This window comes from Thunnus thynnus, chromosome 10, assembly GCF_963924715.1.
Source record: "Thunnus thynnus chromosome 10, fThuThy2.1, whole genome shotgun sequence".
Lineage (NCBI taxonomy): Eukaryota > Metazoa > Chordata > Actinopteri > Scombriformes > Scombridae > Thunnus > Thunnus thynnus.
In genome coordinates, this window is record NC_089526.1 from 32,501 (window position 1) to 56,865 (window position 24,365).

Below are 24,365 nucleotides of genomic sequence, written 5' to 3' on the forward strand. Positions count from 1 at the left end.
TCATCTCTCATGGGTGTCAAGATTTTTCGAAAAAGTCACTCCATGGGTGGTACGAATAGACTCCAAATGACCTGAAACGTGCTCCTAAATACTTTCTGCGTGCTCGATTTCGGCCCCCAACACTGGCTGAAATTTTCATCCCATTCATTTCCAATGGGGAGGACATTTTGCTCTATAACTCGGGAACCAAAAGTCGTAGAGACTCGGGAGTGGGTGGCGTCAGACCTAATTCGGGGGCTCTGAACGCGCCAGTCTTGGACCCATGTCTCTACGACCTTCCGTTGCCGAGATACAGCCATTTCAAAAACAGGAAGTGACGTATCTCAGGACCGGAAGCTCGCACATGCTCGTGGGTGGCACTGTTGGAAAGGCCGTGCCTGAATTAGTGGGGATGGAGCTTGGTTCCAAGTCTCTATGACCTCCCTATCAAAAGTTATTCACGTTTGTCCCGTTTTGTCCAGCGAGACAAACCTCGTTTTATCCCCATACCTACCGTAACCCTAGCTCTAACCCTAGCCCTAACCCTACCCCTACCCTAACTCGGGAACCAAAAGTCGTAGAGACTCGGGAGTGGGTGGCGTCACACCTAATTCGGGGGCTCTGAACGCGCCAGTCTTGGACCCATGTCTCTACGACCTTCCGTTGCCGAGATACAGCCATTTCAAAAACAGGAAGTGACGTATCTCAGGACCGGAAGCTCGCACATGCTCGTGGGTGGCACTGTTGGAAAGGCCGTGCCTGAATTAGTGGGGATGGAGCTTGGTTCCAAGTCTCTATGACCTCCCTATCAAAAGTTATTCACGTTTGTCCCGTTTTGTCCAGCGAGACAAACCTCGTTTAACCCCCATACCTACCGTAACCCTAGCTCTAACCCTAGCCCTAACCCTACCCCTACCCTAACTCGGGAACCAAAAGTCGTAGAGACTCGGGAGTGGGTGGCGTCAGACCTAATTTGGGGGCTCTGAACGCGCCAGTCTTGGACCCATGTCTCTACGACCTTCCGTTGCCGAGATACGGCCATTTCAAAATCCGGAAGTGACGTATCTCAGGACCCGAAGCTCGCACATGCTCGTGGGTGGTACTGTTGGAAAGGCCGTGCCTGAATTAGTGGGGATGGAGCTTGGTTCCAAGTCTCTATGACCTCCCTATCAAAAGTTATTCACGTTTGTCCCGTTTTGTCCAGTGAGACAAACCTCGTTTTACCCCCATACCTAACCCTAACCCTAACCCCTAACTCTAACCCTAACCCTAACCCAGGGGGCTTTTCCCTTTCCAGGAACCTTTGACAGAGCCAGGGATCTTGTCACCCGGGCTGGCCTGGACCCTCTTAATTGCCTTCGGCTGGGGCTGGAAGAGATCAAGTTACGTTGGGTCCCCCACCTGAAAATGTGGCAAGGGAAGCGGGTACGATTCAGCTGGGACAAGAGGTCTTATGTAGAGCTTTTCGTGACGGAAACTGGCCCCCCGATGGTCTCTCGCCTGGCAGTCATCCGCTCCCACATCCTCCACCAGGTGGAACGGAGAGGACTCTGTTTTCCCAGTAAGCTGGACCGCTACAGGGAGCAGGGCATGCCGTGGCTGGAAAAGTGTCTTGTGGGGCTGCCCAATAAGATGGTCCATGGGGAGAAATTAGAGACGCTCACGTTCCTTTCATGCATTGGCATCATCGAAAATGGAGACTACGTGGACTACGTGGCACCACGCGAGCTCACACTGGACCTGCCTTTGAGGCAATCAAAGATGCAGGAATTACATCTGCAGTCCCACCACAGTCTCCCGAAAGTTGGGCCCTTGGTGGTGTGGCGCCTGCACGAGGACATTCCGTGCAGGGTACCAAAACTAGAAACACATCTGACTTCCAAAGAGCCCCAAAACAAAAAAAAACCCGCCAGGAAGAGCCAGAGGACATCCAGGCTGTGGATGAGGAGGACAGACCAGCTGACATACAGAAGCAGACACTGGGGTATATCCCCATAAACTGCCATCCACGCTGGTCAGCCGCTGAGCTCTCCTTTGTTGACCTGACCAGAATTGTCTCACACAGAAAGGCAGATATTGCATATTTAAAACAATGTGAGCAAAACCTGGTCCCTGCCAGACATTTTAAGGCGTTTATCAAAAAGAGGCAGAGGATGCAGAGAGACAACTAGGTCCAAAGAAGATTTTTCATGTTATGTTGTTAGTTTTCTTAAGTTCATTGTTATGATTACAGCATCTGCGCATTGGTGTGTTCATACTTCATTAGTATTACTATAAGAAAAACAAAAGAAAGAAGTAGTAAGTTTAAACAAAAATTTAAAAAAAAAAAAAAAAAAACAACAAACAAAAAAACAAACAAAAAAAACCTCCACATGGACTCTGACTTGACGTGGCGTGGGGGCTTGCGTGCCTCGGATGCACTGAGGCCAGACCAAAGAGTCCACAACTTACCTTTAAATACACTTACCTACCTCTTATGCGTTAATACCAACCAAACAGTCCACGACTTACCTTCAAAATACTTACCTACCTCTTATACCTTAACGCCTACCTCATCTCTCATGGGTGTCAAGATTTTTCGAAAAAGTCACTCCATGGGTGGTACGAATAGACTCCAAATGACCTGAAACGTGCTCCTAAATACTTTCTGCGTGCTCGATTTCGGCCCCCAACACTGGCTGAAATTTTCATCCCATTCATTTCCAATGGGGAGGACATTTTGCTCTATAACTCGGGAACCAAAAGTCGTAGAGACTCGGGAGTGGGTGGCGTCAGACCTAATTCGGGGGCTCTGAACGCGCCAGTCTTGGACCCATGTCTCTACGACCTTCCGTTGCCGAGATACAGCCATTTCAAAAACAGGAAGTGACGTATCTCAGGACCGGAAGCTCGCACATGCTCGTGGGTGGCACTGTTGGAAAGGCCGTGCCTGAATTAGTGGGGATGGAGCTTGGTTCCAAGTCTCTATGACCTCCCTATCAAAAGTTATTCACGTTTGTCCCGTTTTGTCCAGCGAGACAAACCTCGTTTTATCCCCATACCTACCGTAACCCTAGCTCTAACCCTAGCCCTAACCCTACCCCTACCCTAACTCGGGAACCAAAAGTCGTAGAGACTCGGGAGTGGGTGGCGTCACACCTAATTCGGGGGCTCTGAACGCGCCAGTCTTGGACCCATGTCTCTACGACCTTCCGTTGCCGAGATACAGCCATTTCAAAAACAGGAAGTGACGTATCTCAGGACCGGAAGCTCGCACATGCTCGTGGGTGGCACTGTTGGAAAGGCCGTGCCTGAATTAGTGGGGATGGAGCTTGGTTCCAAGTCTCTATGACCTCCCTATCAAAAGTTATTCACGTTTGTCCCGTTTTGTCCAGCGAGACAAACCTCGTTTAACCCCCATACCTACCGTAACCCTAACCCCTAACTCTAACCCTAACCCTAACCCAGGGGGCTTTTCCCTTTCCAGGAACCTTTGACAGAGCCAGGGATCTTGTCACCCGGGCTGGCCTGGACCCTCTTAATTGCCTTCGGCTGGGGCTGGAAGAGATCAAGTTACGTTGGGTCCCCCACCTGAAAATGTGGCAAGGGAAGCGGGTACGATTCAGCTGGGACAAGAGGTCTTATGTAGAGCTTTTCGTGACGGAAACTGGCCCCCCGATGGTCTCTCGCCTGGCAGTCATCCGCTCCCACATCCTCCACCAGGTGGAACGGAGAGGACTCTGTTTTCCCAGTAAGCTGGACCGCTACAGGGAGCAGGGCATGCCGTGGCTGGAAAAGTGTCTTGTGGGGCTGCCCAATAAGATGGTCCATGGGGAGAAATTAGAGACGCTCACGTTCCTTTCATGCATTGGCATCATCGAAAATGGAGACTACGTGGACTACGTGGCACCACGCGAGCTCACACTGGACCTGCCTTTGAGGCAATCAAAGATGCAGGAATTACATCTGCAGTCCCACCACAGTCTCCCGAAAGTTGGGCCCTTGGTGGTGTGGCGCCTGCACGAGGACATTCCGTGCAGGGTACCAAAACTAGAAACACATCTGACTTCCAAAGAGCCCCAAAACAAAAAAAAACCCGCCAGGAAGAGCCAGAGGACATCCAGGCTGTGGATGAGGAGGACAGACCAGCTGACATACAGAAGCAGACACTGGGGTATATCCCCATAAACTGCCATCCACGCTGGTCAGCCGCTGAGCTCTCCTTTGTTGACCTGACCAGAATTGTCTCACACAGAAAGGCAGATATTGCATATTTAAAACAATGTGAGCAAAACCTGGTCCCTGCCAGACATTTTAAGGCGTTTATCAAAAAGAGGCAGAGGATGCAGAGAGACAACTAGGTCCAAAGAAGATTTTTCATGTTATGTTGTTAGTTTTCTTAAGTTCATTGTTATGATTACAGCATCTGCGCATTGGTGTGTTCATACTTCATTAGTATTACTATAAGAAAAACAAAAGAAAGAAGTAGTAAGTTTAAACAAAAATTTAAAAAAAAAAAAAAAAAAACAACAAACAAAAAAACAAACAAAAAAAACCTCCACATGGACTCTGACTTGACGTGGCGTGGGGGCTTGCGTGCCTCGGATGCACTGAGGCCAGACCAAAGAGTCCACAACTTACCTTTAAATACACTTACCTACCTCTTATGCGTTAATACCAACCAAACAGTCCACGACTTACCTTCAAAATACTTACCTACCTCTTATACCTTAACGCCTACCTCATCTCTCATGGGTGTCAAGATTTTTCGAAAAAGTCACTCCATGGGTGGTACGAATAGACTCCAAATGACCTGAAACATGCTCCTAAATACTTTCTGCGTGCTCGATTTCGGCCCCCAACACTGGCTGAAATTTTCATCCCATTCATTTCCAATGGGGAGGACATTTTGCTCTATAACTCGGGAACCAAAAGTCGTAGAGACTCGGGAGTGGGTGGCGTCAGACCTAATTCGGGGGCTCTGAACGCGCCAGTCTTGGACCCATGTCTCTACGACCTTCCGTTGCCGAGATACAGCCATTTCAAAAACAGGAAGTGACGTATCTCAGGACCGGAAGCTCGCACATGCTCGTGGGTGGCACTGTTGGAAAGGCCGTGCCTGAATTAGTGGGGATGGAGCTTGGTTCCAAGTCTCTATGACCTCCCTATCAAAAGTTATTCACGTTTGTCCCGTTTTGTCCAGCGAGACAAACCTCGTTTTATCCCCATACCTAACCCTAACCCTAACCCTAACCCTAACCCTACTCTAACCCTAACCCTAACCCTAACCCTAACCCCTAACCCTAACCCTAACCCTAACCCCTAACCCTAACCCCTAACCCTAACCCTAACCCTAACCCCTAACCCTAACCCTAACCCCTAACCCTAACCCTAACCCTAACCCTAACCCCTAACCCTAACCCTAACCCTAACCCTAACCCCTAACCCTAACCCTAACCCTAACCACCCTAACCCTAACCCTTTGGTTTGTCCCAGCATGTTGTTGGGCCTCAAACCATGAGGTCACACAGAGAAGGCCTACATGTAACCTGAGAGGCCTGACCACGAGGTGCTTGTTCCTTTGTTTCCCCCGAGACAAAGGAATAGCACCAAAATGCTGCTTAGACAATGGGAGTCCATTGCAAACTCCATTTCCAAGGATGCTTTGCGATTTTCACACCTCACCAGGGAACAGTCAACATACGGTCTCATTGGCGGAGACGCTCCTGCACAGCGGAGCGTCCTGATGATGCAGTCATGACATCACCGCCCCTTTAAAAACTGAACGTGCTCTGAAGCACATGCCTTTCCCATGTCACTGAGCTAGGGGTAACTCCTGATCCTCTGTGAGTCAGCTGACTAAAGGGGGTACCCCACGCACGTGTTTTCCCCTCATCGAAGACTCCCCTCACAGGACGAGACGAGACTTCGCCCGTGTTCACCCGAACACATTCTCGGATCCGAGAGAGACCGCTGCTGCAACCAGCGTCCTCAATTTCCTCGAGATGGAAGAAACTTCTTCACCGAGTTGACTCTGCTGTTCTCTCCCCCACGCCGCCGAGAGCCAGCTGCCGTGTTTTTCGCCGACCATGCGAGAACGGCCACCGTCTGCATCCGAGCCCAGGACAAAGCCGGACATAACGACGGATTACACACAAACCCTGCTCGCTTTCTGAAGCGACCAAGTAAGAGGCATAAGTCTGGGCAGAGGCAGTGTTAGTTGTTTGTTCTTATCAGCATCAGTTGCTGTTGTTTAGCATTTAGCTCTTAGCTTTTGCTATTATTTGTTGTGCTGTTGACGGACCGCTGCGTCCATTTTTCTCTGCTTTACTCTGAGGAGTATTTTAAGTTTGCTGCCTGTTTAGTTGTGTTCACCACGCTAGACTGTTTTGTGTTTATCCCGCTCGGGACTACTGCTGTGTTTGTGCCATTGTGAGTCAGGAAGTAAGTTGCTTTGTCGATTAGAAACCGGACAACGTGCGTTACAGACTGCCGTCCGTACGCACACTGTCTGTGGACAAAGGAACCGTTTCTCCTCCTCTTACGATCACTTTCTCTCCTTCTTCCTTCTCTCTTCTGACTAACACTCACGCGCAAACACACACATACACGCACCGACATCTTTTGCACATCTGATGGTCAGATAACGTCGGACAAAGCTTCGCTTTGTCTTTCCTTATCCACCATCAGACACGTGTGTTTTTCACAGAAGTGGGTGAGTGCGAGACGCCGACCACCAGGCGGCGCCGTCTTGCTTCTGTCTAACCAAGACACCGCCACATTTCTGCCATCCGGTTCTCGTGCGACGTGACTTCCTCCCATAGTCACGTCCGCGTCGCAGACCGACGACGTCATCATGTCAGGCCCTGTCACCATCTTGTCGCACACACACACACGCACGCTTGCGCGCGCACACACACACATAGACACACACACACACATGCATTCCCCTTCATGTGTCAAACCCTGTACATAGCTGTTTGTGTTTTGTTTGGTGGGATTAGATTTTAGAATAGTTATTTATTGAATGAAGGATTTGTTAACTTTGTTAATTTTGCTTAGTTTAATAAACACTGTTATATCTTTAAAGAGAAGTTCTTCTGTCATTATTGTGTGTAATATTGTGAAAAGTGGCTGATTGAAGGAGTCAGAGTTCGAATTCACCCTTCTTTGTTCATCCTTGAATGTTGATATCTCTCAGATATTAACATTCTAGGTGAACTCCTTTTATGAAACTACCTTGTTTGGTTATTGGTCCTGGTTTCCGGGTGGTGCCCCGTATTTGTTAATTCATATTAATAATTCTATTAATTGTTATAATTAGTTAATTATCTTTGATAATTGATAATTATTGCAAATAATCAACTGTGTTCCTCACAGATCCAACAGTTGGTGCTCGAATTATTGATTAAGGTTAACAATATCTTATTTTCATAATTCATAATCATCTATGAAAATTATGAATTATTGCTAATAATGAAACGCACTACTGCCCGTCCCAACAATGTGAAAGAGCTAACACACAACAAAGGCAATACACTGGACCTGGTCATTTTCAAAGGCATTAACATGTCTAACAGCAGTGTCCTTGACACTGAGCTATCTGATTATTCATGTGTTTTCTTTGATATAGCTGTCATGATGGACACTTGTACTAGATCTGAAATTGTCAGGAAAGGCTATTTCAGTAAAATCAGTAGTGTAGCCTTTTCTCAGGCAATCTCTATGCTGTCTTCCTCTCAATCAAAATCAATGTCAATTGATAATCTTATGGACAACTTTAATTCTACAATTCTATATGTTGCTGATAAAATTGCACCAGTTAGAGTTAAAGTTATTTCTGGTAAGCAGAAAGCACCATGGAGGATTGTCCCTAAAGTCAAACTTCATAAAAGGTTGTGTAGAAAAGCTGAGTGTAGATGGCACAAAACTAAACCTCAAATTCACTTTGACCTCTATAAAGAGTCTCCATTATTACATTCAGAGCTGAAAATAACTTCCATTATTAATTTGCAGAATAATAATGCTTGCACACTGTTTGCCACTGTAGATAAACTCGTCAACCCACAAGTATCAATGCCTCTGAAATTTCACTCTAATGAGTCATGTTATGACTTTGCCTCTTTCTTCACAGAAAAGATTCAAAAGATTAGGCAAACTATCAGTGCCCTCATTTCAGTTAAATAACATGGCTTTTCACTCAGGTACCACTAATTTGGTAAAATTGGCTTACTTTGATAACATAAACCTCACAACTCTTGAAGAAATAGTTTCTCATCTCAAGTCCTCCACATACAGCCTTGACTCACTACCTTCAAATTTCTTTAAGAAGGTTTTTAGTTGCCTGGCAACAGATATTTTACAGATAGTCAACAGTTCACTACTACCAGTCTTTACCAGTGCCTTGAAAACTGCAGTCATCAAGCTACTCTTAAAAAAAGCCAATCTAGATCAATCATTACTGAATAATTACACACCCATATCAAAACTTCCATTTAATAGCAAAATTATTGAAACTGCTTTCTTTAGATGACTCACCAACTTTCTTGCTGAAAACAACTATCTTGACACCTTCCAGTCTGGATTCAGGTCCCACCACAGTACTAAGACTGCATATATCAAGGTGTTAAATGACATTAATCTCGACACTGACGCTGGTTAAGTCTATCCTTGTCCTAGACCTCACTGCTGCATTTGACACTATTGGTCACCATGTACTAATAGATAGACTTAAGCATTGTTTTGGTCTCTCAGACATAGTTTTGAGCCGGTTCAAGTCCTACCTTCAGTCTAAGACTATTTTGTATCAATCGGTAGCTTCAGAGCACCTCCCAGCAATATGTGGAGGGTTGATTCTGGGACCTCTGTTATTTCACCTTAACATGTTCCCTTCAGCCAATATCATCAGAAATGTTATGGTTTCACGTGTATGTAGATGATACACAGATATATATAGCTGTGTCACCAAAGAATTATAGTTCAATAGACTCCCTGAGACAGTGCATCAAACAAATCAGTACCTGGATGCACCACAATTTCCCCCAATTAAATGAAGATGAAACAGAAGTCATTGTTTCTGGTGCAAAAGAAGAAAGATGTAAGGTCTGTGTTAACCTTAATAGTCTGTTATTGAAAAGTAAAACTCATGTTAGTAACCTCAATGTTATCCTTGAGTCAGACCTGCATTTCAGTGCTCACATTAACTCAATAACAAAATCAGCCACCTACCATCTTCAAAATATCACAAACATCAGAGACTTGATGTCACAAAATGATCTAAAGAAACTTGTACATGATTTAATCTCTAGCTGACTGGACTACAGCAACAGAGGGTTTAGGTCTGTCTAAGAAATCAATCAGACAGCTTCAGTTGATCCAGAATGTGGCTGCCAGAGTTGTAACAAGAACCAAAAAAGCTGTTGTTGTTTTTTTAACCTTTTATTCATAGAAGTGACAGGAAACAGAGGGAGGCAGAAGGGGGATCACAGAGGCTGCCAGACAGACATTGCAATTACATGTTGTACCATTGACCATATTAAACCCAAAGGCCACCAGGAAGACAAAAGTTTCTGCTTTTAACTGAACTTTCAAACACTTAGTCTGAGCTAATACTACACAAGTGGTTACTGTACTGTTGGATGGCATAAAATCAAGTGCTAGAAAATGATTTGGAGTTGTCAATGATTTTTTTCACTTTTAATCAAGCTAGGCTTACAGTTGTCCCTATTTCTGGTCTGTGATAAGCTAGGCTAAATAGATCCTGGAAATATGTCTGTACTGGATGCACAGAGATTAAACTAATTTCTGTCTTCTCAGCTGACAATTAACAGGAGTACTTCACTAAAACTTTAGACAGTTCCTTTCTTTTTTCCCCATTTAAGTTTTTACTGAATTTCCAGAAAGATATAAGCAGAACAGCACAACAACATCACACACACACACACACACACACACACACACACACACACACAGACAAATACAACAAGGTACTCAAAAAATAATAAATTTCCTTGGGGTATTTCTTGTACAGTTCCTTTCAATATCATGACTATAGCCCGACCAATTTATCTGCTGGCCAATATTATTGACCAATAGGGGCCTATCACAGATATATTGGTATCAGCATATATGTTTTCCGATATGCGCCAACATGAAAGATTTTTTAACAGAACATATAATGTAGAAAACTATGATTTAGAACTGTTGTCATCACATAGTTTGTCCAGCAGAGCATGCTCTGACTCCATTATTTACAATACTCTCTGCACTGTCTGCAGCATACAAGGCAGAGTATGCATCACAGCTGAGCACACGGTGGTGTAAGTAAGTAAGCCTGCTGAGTTATAGTTTGTCAGTAGAGTCAGTATTGTAGCAAATTCAAAGGAATGCATCAGGTAAGGTATGCCCTCCAACCAAACAATTACAGTAATTGCATTTACAAAAGTTAAACTTTAAGAGTCTGGTTTTCTGGTTTTCAGGGGTTGAAAGTTATAGCATATGTAGCAGAATATGATGTAACACTGCTGCAGCTGTTCATCTCTTGACTCAGCAGCAGTGAACCATGACTTGCTGTTTGTAACCGATAATGTTATACATTAAAAATATTTAACAATTAACGATAATTATTGCTAAAGATGACATTTGATAAGCAAGAAAAAAAGCATTTCTGATTAGAGTTCAATCCATTGACGTAATGGTTTAGAATCAGAACAAAGCTGCAGCATGAAGCTCATAGATAGCTGGACAGAGTAGAGAATACGTGGTTTAATAGAGAGCAGTGATGGAATGTAACTAAGTACATTTACTCAAGGACTGTATTTAAGTACACTTTAGAGGTACTTGTACTTACCTGTATTTCCATGGCTTTTTAAGCTACTTTATACTTCCACTCCACTACATTTCAGAGGAAATATTTTACTTTTTACTCCACTACATTTATTTCACAGCTATAGTAAGTAGTTACTTCTCAGATCAATATTTTATATGTAAAATATATGATCAGTTAAAATTAGCTGTTATCTCTACACTTAAAAATGTCCATCTAAAAATTGTTCTTTCCTCTATCACCTACAGATGACTGAAAAGTGACAGCAAAGGTGTGGGACTATTTCTCCAAAGATGGTATTATAGTTATCCACAATACATGCAAAGGAAAGACAAGCCAGGGATCTAGCAAATCCAGTCAAAAGAACATCACCAATTTGTTTAAGAAAGCAGCCTTCTGAGTACCTTTGCATAGTCATATTGGTGCATAATCAGTGCATAATCCACATAGAATAGATCTATTTTCTTTCCAGCTGAAAAATTCACAATATCAACTGCCATATCAGTAATCAGTGAATTTTTCCCCTTTGAAATCTGTATCAGTATTGTTCTCAAAAATCCCATCTCGGTCAGGTTCTAATTATGATACAAGCTCTTGAAGGCAAATGCTTTAGCTGAACCAGCAAAGTTTGAATTAAGATGTCCTTCATTAAACAGTGTTACTCCGCCACCTTCAGCTCAGGTCCAGCATCCTCTGGCGAGCTCAGAGAGGGAACACTCTCCATGGATTTATTCAACTTGCTGCCATCCTCCAGACTGACGTGACCATCCAGTTTAGGGTCCGTCTTCCTTTGGCGCCACATGTGGAGCCCAGCTAGAATCAGGATACAGATGCAGGTTGCCAGCATGAGGGAAACAACAACCAGCTCGCTGTGGTAACTCTTCTCTTTTGGAGTGTTGAGTGGTTCCTTCCCGGAGTGAGCATCTTTTCCGGGGGTCGATATGGAGCCCAAACCATCACCATGAGGGGTGTTTTTGAATTTAGGCTCTGCTTTGTTAGTTTTGGCTTTGTCTTCAGTAATGACAGGTTCACCACCTTTGTTCTTTAATGGGTAGTCCCCTGGGTCTCCTGAAGGTGGTATCATAGAGGTCAATGGTATGTCATAGGACTCCTCTGTGGTGTCAAACACATGGTCGACCTCTGAAGCAGGGTTCATGGAACGTGGAGAAACAATCTGTCGGACGTCATAGCTTTTGACTACTTCCTTGTGCCCATCTTCCCATGCTTCGCAGTGGTAGGTTCCAAAGGTGTTGGTTCTGGCATGGAAGGTCAGGTTGCCGTCAGCTGATTGGATGAAGAGCTCCTTTGGAAGGATTTTGAATTGAGGGGAAGTCCAGTTGAGGGTGGCCAGGTTGGAAGGTTTCAGACAATTAAGCCTCACCACTTCATTCAAATGAATGTTGATGTCTGTAGGACACAAATATTAAGATCAGTAGAAGTGAAAGATAGTGATGTGCTGAGTTAGACTCACTGTTTTCCATTTTTATTAAAGGTCAGAGGATTGATGGTAAAGGAAAATAAGAGGACTTAAAGGTGAAATCTATGAAATGTTAGTGAAACTTAAAATCCGGTTTCTAAAATAGCTTCTTAACATTTTGAAGATTATCTCTAACATCCTGTAAACTCTTCACATCTGTCAGCAGATTTCATATCTTTAGATGAAGGTGTTACCTGTGTTCACACTGGCCTCTGTTTGTCCATCACATTCCTCTTCCACATTGCTGTTTTCCAGGACTTGAGTCCTGAGGAGCAAATCAACCACTTGTCAGTCAGCATGCAGGGCCAATAGCAATATTATTTTATTATAGATAATTACTTGAGGCTTATTCCAGCACTATCACACACCAAAAAATCTCCATCCATTTGTTCATGTTCTTATTTTAGTCAGTTTCTGAAGGTCAATTTGAATCTTTCCTTACAAAAAGTTAAACATCTGCCAACTGGGTGAGTCTTTTCACCTGCTTTCAATACAGTTTGTGTCAATATTTTTCTAAAGTCAAGTACCATCTAAATTCAAGGACCTGAAAGCAGGACAGTCTTCTTGTGATCCAGAACCAGTTGAACTACATTTATACTAATTAGCTATTTCCAGACACATTTCTTGAAAGGTCTTTTTATGTAAAATCTGCATGGAGACAAATAAAGCAGCCACCTTAAAATAAAGCTGATTCTTGTAAGTATACTGTAAGTATATTATATGGCAAGGCAAGGGAAATTAATTTTTATATAACATTTCATACCTAAAGGCAACTCAAAGTACTTTACAGAGTACACATGCAAAAAATCATATAGAACAATGAAAGCAAGCAAGCAACTGGTAACCAATGTGGTGATGTGAGAACAGGAGTGATATGCCAAGCTTTTTTGCCAAATCTTCTCTCTTCTCAGTAGTTCAGCCTGCTAGAGATAAAAGGATGTACAAGTTTCTCCAGATCATGTTTTGACATCAAATCTCTGATCCTTGTGATATTTTTAAGGTAGTAGAAGGCTGATTTTGTTATTAATTTAATGTGATTACTGACATTGATATGACACTGATGTTTCTAGCTTGATTTTTACTCCTCAAGATCAGACTGTTAAGGTGAGCACAGACTAGTCACAGACAGTCTTTCTTCACTGGCCCAGAAAACAATGACTGAACTGAAAATTTCAGCATGTCAGGTTTGACTGATCTGGATTGGGCCCGTGCGATAGGGCAACTTCAAGCTGGTGTTCCACAAAACCAAGTTGTGGCATTATTTGGAGTGAGCCCTAGTACCATCTCCAAAGTGAAGGCCAAGTTCCATATAAGGAGGGATGTCAGAGACAGGCTGCGAAGTGGGCATCCCAAGAAGACGACACCCCAAGAAGACCATTTCCTCACTCTGTCAGCACTGAGGTACCGTAGGCTGTCTTCTACAGATTTGCAATCAAGGTCTGCAGGACGATATGGCCGATGGCTCTCTGCCCAGACAATCCGGAACAGACTGCACGCAGCCAATCTGCGGTCTCATAGGGCTGCCAGGAGGCCTGCCATGACTGCACTGGTGTCGGCAACACGTGCACTGGAACCTGAACATGTGGAGGAACGTTATGTTCAGCGATGAGTCCAGATTCTGCCTACGCTATGCTGATTGCTGCACCGATAGAGTAACATCTTTTGGTGGAGGCAGTGTGATGGTGTGGGGTGGCATCTCCCTCACTGGAAAAACGAGGCTCGTCATCATTGGAGGCAATCTCAATGCAGAGAGATATCGAGATGAGATTCTGCAACCAGTGGCAATCCCATATCTCCACAGTCTGGGACCGAACTCTATCCTCCAAGATGACAGAGCTCGCCCATCCGTAGGCAGAGAATCAAGGCAGCATTAGGAGGGTTTGAGATTTAAAACAATTTCTTCAAAAGTTGTGAGGTTTATGTCATAATCATTTTTACTACATTAGTTCCAGTCGATTGCTGAGGTGTGTTATTTAAATTAAGTTAAGAAGCACTGATAGTTTGCTTAATCTTTTGTAATCTTTTGTCATAATGTTTCCTTTGAGAAAAAAAGCAAAGTCATCATATGACACAATGAGAATGGAATTCAGGAGGCATCGGTACTTGTGGGTTTGTGAGTTTATCCATAGTGGCAAACAGTGCGCATGTATTATTATTCCTTGAATCAATATTCTAAGATAAGAATAACTGTCTTGCATTTTTTATCTCTAAATAGTAATTGTGAGACTTTCTTTGTAGAGATCATAGTGAATTAGGAGTTTAGTTTTTCACCATTTACACTGTTTTTCAACACATTCAACACATGAAGTTTGGTCTGTGGGGTGATCCTCCATGGTGCCTTCCTCTTACCAGAGGTGACTTTGACTCTAATTGGTCGAATTCCCTCAATGACATTTGAGATTTTTGAGTTAAAATTGTCCAGAAGGTCATCCACTGATGTTGAAAAAGAGGGGGGTATCATGGAGATTGCCTGAGAAAATCCTATGCTACTGTATTCACTGATATATTGTTGTTTCAGTCTTAATGCAAGTTTCCACTGTGACAGTCATATCAAACCAAACACAGAAATTATCTGATAAGGCAGCATCAAGTACCATGAAATTGAAGATATTAAGACCTTTGGAGATAATCAGATCCAGTATATGGTCTCTGTTGTGAGTAGGCTCTTTTACATGCTGAGAGAGTCCAAACTTTTCAAGAATAAAGGAAATTCTTGAGCATTCCTATCATTTTGGTTGTCAACATGAATATTAAAATCACCAGTAATAATTACATGGTCAAAGTCAGTTATAGTAATGGAAAGCAATTCTGCAAAGTCATCAAAAAAATGTAGCTGAATATTTCCAACCCAGTCTCACGGCAGTTTGTGAAATAGTCACAAATTTAATCAATAGTCATGTACATGGATACGAAATTTTCATTTTTTTTGTGATACTCAGCACCACTTTCAAACTAATGTATTTCAATTGCTGGTATGTTTTGTGCCTGCACCGTGTTTTTTTCTGTCAGTCAGGACTCGGGAGCACAGAAGCTGTATTGTTAGTTCCTTTGTTATTCATTTTTTAACTATAACTTCTACATTACTCATGACCATAACCCATGAACCCAACAAGAACAACAAACACAAACACAAAATGTCAGAGCAAAAATAATTAATATATTTAAACACCTTCATACAACCCCCCCAAAGTCTCACAGTCCCTAAAGAACAGTCCACAAAACTAGTGAGTGTGTTGCTCCTCACAATATCTGTCTTCTTTACTCTCCTGCTCTCCTCAAAAAATGAATGATGGATAAAATGAAGAGGTTGAATTTTGACATAAACCAGGAATGAATCAGTGAATATGCTGTGAATGATGGGTGTTTATGTGGGTGTATACAAGTGCTGAAATTCAGGTTGTCACATGGTCACTTACATGTTTTCAGGACTGCTGTCCAGACCGGTGCAGACCCTCCTGGTCCGGCTCCATCCACAGAGAGGATCTCTGGCCAGGACACACTGGGTACAGCTTCTGTAGATGGAGCATTTGGCCACAGGAACAGCGGTCACGCCCTCCGATGTCCCCACATAAAGAACTCCCTACAACACCAGAAAACACTGAGCTGTGTTCTGTTCTTACATTCAAAACTTTTATCCAACCCAACTTGACCTGATCTATTACATCTAACTTTCAGATAATCATTTAATATATAGCTATATATCACATATAATTTAATTTCCATCTAGGTGGAAAGGCAGTTTTTGCCAGTTTGGTGGTTATGTAGCTCTGACATCATGAAAGATTTTTTGGCCCAATTCTGTTTTCCTTCATGCATACTCCCACTACATGATATTGTCCAACATAACAATGTCAACTGCTATGCAGATGATACACTGTTATATGTTTCCTTTTTTTCAGCGTTCTTCTCTCGTACTTCTCTGACATCAATATAGGAATGGGTAAAGATGTTGAAAAACTGCATAAGGAAACAGCTAATTCTGATGTTACAAAGTAGAAAGACAGAAACACCGGTGATCAAACAGGTCAAAACTCAAGTTACATATTTCAAGTTACATTTACTGAATTTAATTTCTTATTTTAACAAGGTCACCTTTCATTCATCGTAGGAACAGAGCTAGATTTGGACTCCTGTATTTTCCCCAATTTACCAAAAATAAATCTATAAGGAAATATGAGGAAATTCAGAATAATGTGAGAACAATTTTAACTAGAAAATTCTGCAATTTCTAAAGAACATGTAATAACTGACCACATGGTGGCGCTATAGGTCCTGTTTTACAATATGTTAATATGTACAATATGTATTTCCAAATGGGCCACCTAGTCTTTGAGATATGAGCTTTCAAACATTGCTCCCATAAACCTTCCATTATAAATTTTAATATTTTCAAAAATTAAATTAAGTCACTGGAATACGTTAGGAATGAGAAAAGTGATAGCACACATCTCCTTATGGAGATGTACATTTTGACATTGAAACAAAGTTGATACGACAAATCCTGTAGGACTAGTTAGATGCCAAAAAATGGTGAAATAATAATAAATAAAGAGAGGCTCTCACACAACAACTCAGGAGGAAGTTTAAACCTGTGGGTCTGTTTCACCACATTAGCATGCAAGCTGTGATTCTCAACATGAGATCCTTCCCTCTCAGTCATTTTCACACATTTCACTTATTAAAACAAATGCTTTACTTGTGACCCATGCTTGAGGATTCAAGGTTCATGTAGGACTCCTAAATTTATCAGACTATTAGCAAGCAACAATCATTGTGCTGCCATTATCTGTGTGTTCTCACAAATAACTTCTGTGGAACTGGGTCCAGAACCTTTTTACAATCATCTACATGAGACAGATTTCAGCCATGTTGTCAGTCACCTGCTGTCCACACCAGCCACATAACCACTCGCACTTCACCGCCGTTAACTGAAGCATGTTTTTAGACCTCAACTGTCTTTTCTGACCTGCATTGATTGTGAGGAGGTAAGGGAGCACTGTCCAGACTCCTCTGATTGACAGAAGTACTGTGACTGAACAGATCCAGTGTGAGCTGCTGCAGCTGCGTGACTGGTGTAGAGCAGGTGTTACTGAGGTAACATTGCTAACCACTGAGCCACAATACCACATGTTATAACCTGCAACTGACAGTTAGAATGGAAGATTTAGTTCTTCTGCTGTCAAATACAGTGGAAAAATACAAGTTCCTTTATTTGGAGGGAATTTTGTTGGAAGCGTTTGGTTTGATTCTTCATTACTCCTCAGCAGAAGCAACACAGAACTATTCATTTGGATTGTTGGAGGCATTGTCAGGCCAACAATGCAAATCATTATTATATATTTTGGTCCTGCCATGTCCTGGCTGCCTAAAGGAAGAATATCCACCAGACTTTAGAGGAGGTATTCAGAACCACTATGCCTTTTAGATTTGATGTTCAATACCCATGCAATATTCCACATGAGATAAACTCTGAAGACAACATAATTCTTCACTTATGTAAAAAAGCTTTGACTTGTAATGGCTAAACCCCCAAGCTCCCCTGATTGAGGACTGGATAGATCTTGTTCATGAAATATATACAATGGAGAAACTGACATATTCCCTCAGAGTACACCAAGACAAATTTACCAATATATAGTCAAGGTGGACTGACTTTATCAGACCCCAAACACAAGACTTTATGTGAGACAAATGTATATAACCTGAATATTACAGTTCCTCCCAGTTGATTTGTGTCATACATAGTTCTTTTTGGTAGCAGCAATTGATGCCTGAGAAATAAGGCCAGTTGGGATTTTTCCTCTGGAAATCTTATTATTTTTTTCTCATGTTGTTAACAAACATTTTTTGTCATGGTTTTGAAGAAATGTTGAAGAAATGAAAACAGCTCACAATCCAACCAGACAGTATTACAGGGATCAATACTTCAATATAAATCTCTACCTGTTGAAAAATTGATTTAATCTCATTGTAGATATTGCCATATGACCCAACCCTAAAATAAAATTTGTTAAGTATCAGATAGGCACCTCGAGCAACCTCAAAACCACCTGACATTCAGTAATTTTGCCTTTTTTGTAAAATATTTCAACCTCTCAAGAAGGTGTGAGGTTTACCTTGGAGGAGGAGAGGACCATGCTTTTGACCAGCTGAGGTTGTGTGAAGACCTGAATCTCCTCAATGACCTGTGCACCCTGTTCAAACAAAACCACTTTGTGGAGGAATCCAGACTCTGGACATCAGGCAAAAGAGATTGTGAACAATTTTTAATGCAGAATACAGATTTTCAGGTGACATTTCTGTTCCTATTATCATCATCAGTGTAGTTTAATGTGTGACATCTCACCTGTAAGAAGGAAAAGGATGGTGTACTCTTTGCCATTGGCTGCTTGTGTCCTCATTGCAGCCACACGACTGTAGCTCTGCTCTGAATTAACAACAATCGGACCATCTCCGAATGGTTTCACACTGTTGCTGGTCAGGAAACTCCTCTTCACCTCTGCTAAACTAGAATCTGAATCCTTATCTAGTCCACACTGTGAGCAGAACATAGAGAGAGAATCACACAGGAACATCTGTTACTGTTAAACCAGTTATTTAACTCAGGCTCAGAGTGAAAACCAGTCACAGTCAGAACAGCACTGGGCCCAGAATGAAACCCTGAGGGACTCCGTTACCTTTTGTTCTATAATAACAGGTGCATATAACTATTTTATTTTACGTGATATTTGTATGTATCTTATGTATGTGTTTATATCTTTAATGAAATAGTATGTTTTTAGCAATGTGTTGATGCGAAATGAGTTATTTAACAATACAAAAGGTTGCACTATGTTTACATAACGTGTTATCTCAGTGTTGAAGAGAGTTGTTTGCTACGTTAATTGTTTATGCCATTTTTTTACATTTTGTTTTATCTTAATTCTTCCCGCTTATTTGACTTTCTTCTTCTTTTTAAATGTATTTTAATATTTTAAGTTGTTTAAACTGTCTGTTCTTCCCTTATTCTTACTAACACTGAGCTGCATTTTGTGCATGAAATGTGCAATATAGAAAACATTTATTACTATAAATACTATAATCATTACGGTCTTAAATTTAATTTCACAGTATTTTGATGCAATCAAACTATCAATGCAACTTTGATATCAATTTAAAGTTCACACAACTGGTTTAAAAGTTAAACCTGATTTAAGACAAAGTCCATATTGGTGCAACATGGCACCATGTATCAACTTATTCTGCATTAGACCCGACATACAGTTTGAAGATGATAGGGATGTGCAGAGAGCCTAGTATTTGTATTTGTACCTATATTTGTTGAGGCAGCAAAATTATTTATATTTGCTTTTGTATTTGAACCAAATGCATCACTGGTGTGCAGACAGACCTCTACTTATTTGTACACCCATAACACCGAGACAGCACAGTGTGTAACGTGTAGAAGAACTTCAAAGGTGATTCTTGCTTTGCACTTTTCATTTACTGCCTATTTTTTACAACCTAACTTTGTGGAAAGGTGAAAGGGAACAACAGGTTATGGAGAGTCCATTGGGAGCACTTCGTTTGTGTCAGTAGTTCAGCTTTATCTCTGGGGAACACCCCCAAATCTGGGAGTGATGTCCAAATAAGGAAATGTGCGTCATGTAGCAGGTGGATGTGACTCCCCTCGTTGAGAACTGCTGATAGACGTAACAGCGGAGCAGAGGAGAGACACTGAGATAGCAATGTAACCGACCTGCGCGCTGGTATTTGACATGTTTTTTTTCCTCCTGAAAGCAAATAATTTTTAAAATATTTGTACGTAATAAATGCTCGTAAAAAAAAAACACTATTTGTGCTTTGCCAAATAACATATTTGTATTCGGGCACACCCCTAGAAAATGACCTCCCCACCTGTCCCAGATAGGAGTGTTTTCCCTGCAGTGGACTCCACTGGTAGGTCTGCATGTTGAAGGTCCTGTAGCTCCCAGTGAACACCGTCTTTAAGTCCTGCAGCTTAAAGACGCACACAGCTGACTCTGGACTCAAGGACCTGAACAACACCAGAGAAAACACTCCTGTTATTACTGATGATATTCATAATAAGAACAATACTTTCCTTAAAACACTTTTCAATAAGACTTACAAAGTGCCTTACGTGGAAATATCACAATTAAACATAAATATAAACTGTATAAAATTAGACCACTTAAAGTACAAAGAATGAAACAGAATAAGATACCTTACAATAAATTAAGATGAAAATAAACAGAATGGGTAAAATATATTAGTGTTATTTAACCTGTTTGCTGTAATTTCATAACAAATTTTCCAAGTAACTCTAAACTATCACATTAAATATTTACTTAATATTGTATGTTATGTACTTTTTCTTAATATTGTAATTTTGTTTTTATATATTGTAGTTCTCCTGCACTATACCTCCCCAAAGACAATTCCCTACTATGTTGCTTTTCCTTAATACAGTACTGATGTGTTCACATGTACGTGGAAATGGGTCACTGTAACTATTCCCACTCTCCATACTGAACACAGCGATGCTGTAAGAGATGAGGGACAAACGGAGGGATTGTGGTAGTTGTGTGTAAGTTTGGTGATGTTTTTCAGCTTTTACTACTCAAGATTCTCAAAGGAAACTTCAAAGTGTTTTTCTTTGTTGCAGATTTGATATCTGGAGTATTTTTGCAGTCTGCGACTCTTTGAGTGTTTTGACCTCTTGGATCTGCTCAGCCTCTGTGTCTGATAAGACATGAATATAGGTCAGTCTGAGTTTATCTGCTGAGAGAAATGATGAGCAAATGTTTTCCAGACATTTCCTCTGAGGTCCTGAAAGCAGAGTTGTGGCTAAAATACAGAAACAGTGTTTGCAGCTCAGCAGAAGAGAAGCTGAGAGAAAATGTCTGAAAAAGTCAGTCACATCACCAGCAGCTGTCAAAGAGGTCAGTGTGAATAAATACATATATGTGTTTCACTCTGTCTGTAATGTAAGGGAAAAGACACTTCCTGCACCAATGTTCCACGTACATATGGACAAATGTGTGATTTTAGTTGTATAAATAAACTTGACTAGCCTGCTGGCAGCAGCGCCAAAGTTGGTGGTAAGTTGGTTGAGAGTAAGCCATTTCAACATCTACATGACACATACAGTATCTGTAAGATTAGACAACATACTTAACCCCTTTTATAGTGCCACCATCAGACCAAAAGTTCCACTTATACACAAGAATAATAAAATCAAATGAGCACATTGTCTTTTCATAGAAGTCTGGTCAGTAGAAGTTGAGATATCCTTTCTGGAACAAGACGTGGGACCGAAAGACAAAATTATCCAAACAACTTGGCTTTTGGTTCTTTGCTGCATAACTTTTATTCTTGAATTCCTCTGGATGGAGTTTTTATTCTTGTCTTCTTACCACTGGGAGGTGAAGACGCCGTAGAACAGAGTGTCTAAGGTGTTGCTGGTCTCTGGTGGCTGGAGGGTGAACATGTCCTGGAGGATGTTGAAGGGAAGCTGTTTAGGAGACTGACAGAGCAGAGGGGCTTTGGCAAAGGACGTCCACTTCCTCTGCAGAGTCCTCTGTCCTCCAACATCATCCTGTAAAAAAGAGACAACAGACTGTTAAGAATCCCTCTATTCAGTCTCTGTTTCATGAGGCCTGCTTTAAAGTTGAGTTGAAAGTCTTTTTGGATTTGTCAAGTCGAGTCTAAAGTCATCAGACTCATAACTCAAGTCTGACTGAAATTCGAGTCATGTGACTTAAGTCCACATCTCTGTGATGTCCTATTTCATTTTCAGGAACAAGTTAAGAGTTCATTTGCAAAACCTGATAAACATCATCCTTTAAAAAATGACTGTTATGAGTTATTCTTAACACATAGCACATTCTGAACCCTAAATATGTTTTGTCATAAAACCATTCTTTTTCTGTTGTCAATGCAAGTTTATGATTTACAGCAGAAAACGTTAAACACCAGTGCTATTCTTGAACAGAACCCAATAAATCCATTCAATTAATCAGCACACAGTATTCAGGTCAGGTCAGGTGATACAATATGGCGACTATGTTCAGCCAGAGATGCGCTGTCTTAAAGTGAGTTTTGGTGTAACTTTGGCTATGGCAAGCTGTTTTAACATTTAATAGCTAGACTGAATATATAATGCAGACATCTGTAATTCAACTCTTTCTAGTCAAAATGAACTTTTCAGATATCCACGATGACATTCTTGGATTGGAATTGGATTGTAGATATCTGAAATGGGAGGGTTTTTTTCTGGTAGGAATTCTATTGCAGATATCCAGAATGTTCATTCTAGACATCAAATTGTGGATATCTGAAATTCAAAGCCCAATACACATGAATGGCAAAAGTGATGTCATTTGTCCCAGGGAGAATGACTTTGTGGATATCCAAAATGTTCATTTTGACTAGGAAGAATTGAATTACAGATATCTGCAATGCGTATCTAGTCTAGCTATTAAATGTTAAAATAGCCACTTATACTTTTTAGAGATTTTTAGATATCTTAAATTTCTTTTTGACAAGTATAGTCAAAGCTGTAGATATCTTGAAATACAGTTTCTACTTGTAAGAATGTTATTGTGGACATCTTTAATTACCATTCTGACTAGTGAGACTACAGTTTTGTGTAGGAGAAATGCTGTTATGGATATCTACAATGTAATTACAGATAGGAATGTGGTTCATTTAAATTTTAAAACAGCTTGCCATATTCAGCTTAAAGTCATCTTTAAAGATGGATAATTGGGATGAACCTAAAGAGGCTGAGATATTTTCTCCTTCAGTGAAGTAAAACAGTTATACTGAACCCAGAAAGTACTGAAATATTAAACACTGAAATACTAAAAACTGTGAAATACTAAACTAAAATACTGATTACTGTGAGATACTGAATAACACTGATTACTGAGTTAAAGTAAGTACTGCGAAGCACTGAGTAACAATAAGTAACACGGAGTATGGAGTTATACTGAACACTAAATGGAATACCTTAAAATATTTCATATTTTTCCAGGTTACTGCAGTTCCAAAGAAGTGATTGTAGACTGAAAACTGTGTCAACTTTAGTCTCAATGAGTCCGTTTTGCAATGAGCTTGTCTGGTCACCACTGGGGTTTTGTAGTCTGGCTGGGATTTTCTAAGGTATGATCTTATAAATGTGTAACATTGCACATTAATGGTCTGTTTTTGATTTAATTTTCAGTGCTTAACCTACTTGTTTTGTGTGACACATAGCACTTAGAAGAAATTTATATCCATTACATGGTACTGATTGACTCTGAAACATGAAAAGTGGAGTTATCTGCTTTTGCCCCCAAAAAAGCTTTAAATTTGAAAAGAAAACCTTTTCAATAAACTTACCTGTATTTTTTAAAATTATTTTTACCTGATCAAAACAAGCCAACTGCAATGTCATTGATATTACCTGGAGTATATATCTTCTGTATATATCTGTTTTTGCAAATGAGCTCTTCAAGTACACAATGGTTATACAATCAAACATAATAGTTCACCATCACATTATGCAGTCAGGGGTCTTCACTGTGTTTTCTGTCACCTTGCAGACTTGGGCCACCCGTGCAATTTGCAGCTTTTCTACGAAGCTGAACTCTTTCCCAACTTCACTAAAGAAGAAGTAGAGTTTCCTCTCTGCTGGGTCCAACGACGAGCTGACAAAGGTCGGGTCTGAAATACAAGGAAGTGATGACAGAGGAGGAAACTGAGGGTGCTGTGCGATGCGGTCTCAATGTAGGAAAAAGAGATCTGAGAGTAGTTGTACTCTATGATCCACACATCCTTTCTGCTGATCAGATTCTAAATCATACCACCAGTTTTTGAAATGATAAATTATGCCAGGTTTCAGTAACTGTTCAGTTACTGATCAATGTACCAAGAAACTGAGGTTGTACTGAGGTTTGATACCAAGTTCTAAGCAGGAATGTGGTTTTGTTTTTTTGTTTTTTTGAGCTTTGAATATGTAATCCCATCAGCAGACACTGAAACAAAAAGACTCATTCTGTACAGAAGTAACATCAAAGCAATGAAATAAACTTATGAGTAATAAGTATTGATTGACATGAA

At 41.1% G+C, this 24,365-nt stretch overlaps 1 protein-coding gene across 1 annotated transcript in view; it reads right to left on the minus strand.

The window, feature by feature from the left end:
- Positions 1–10,103: 10,103 nt before the first annotated feature.
- Positions 10,104–24,365, minus strand: part of LOC137190683 (semaphorin-4A-like) — a 29,120-nt gene continuing 14,858 nt past the window's right edge. Inside the window, exons 7-14 of the mRNA XM_067600206.1 lie at positions 23,842–23,969; positions 21,677–21,858; positions 20,157–20,295; positions 18,607–18,796; positions 18,377–18,492; positions 15,677–15,840; positions 12,455–12,525; positions 10,104–12,190 (exon numbers count right to left, since the gene is read on the minus strand). Coding sequence (XP_067456307.1) covers positions 11,442–12,190; positions 12,455–12,525; positions 15,677–15,840; positions 18,377–18,492; positions 18,607–18,796; positions 20,157–20,295; positions 21,677–21,858; positions 23,842–23,969 — 1,739 coding nt within the window. The 3' untranslated portion in view covers positions 10,104–11,441. The remainder of the gene's footprint in view (positions 12,191–12,454; positions 12,526–15,676; positions 15,841–18,376; positions 18,493–18,606; positions 18,797–20,156; positions 20,296–21,676; positions 21,859–23,841; positions 23,970–24,365) is intronic.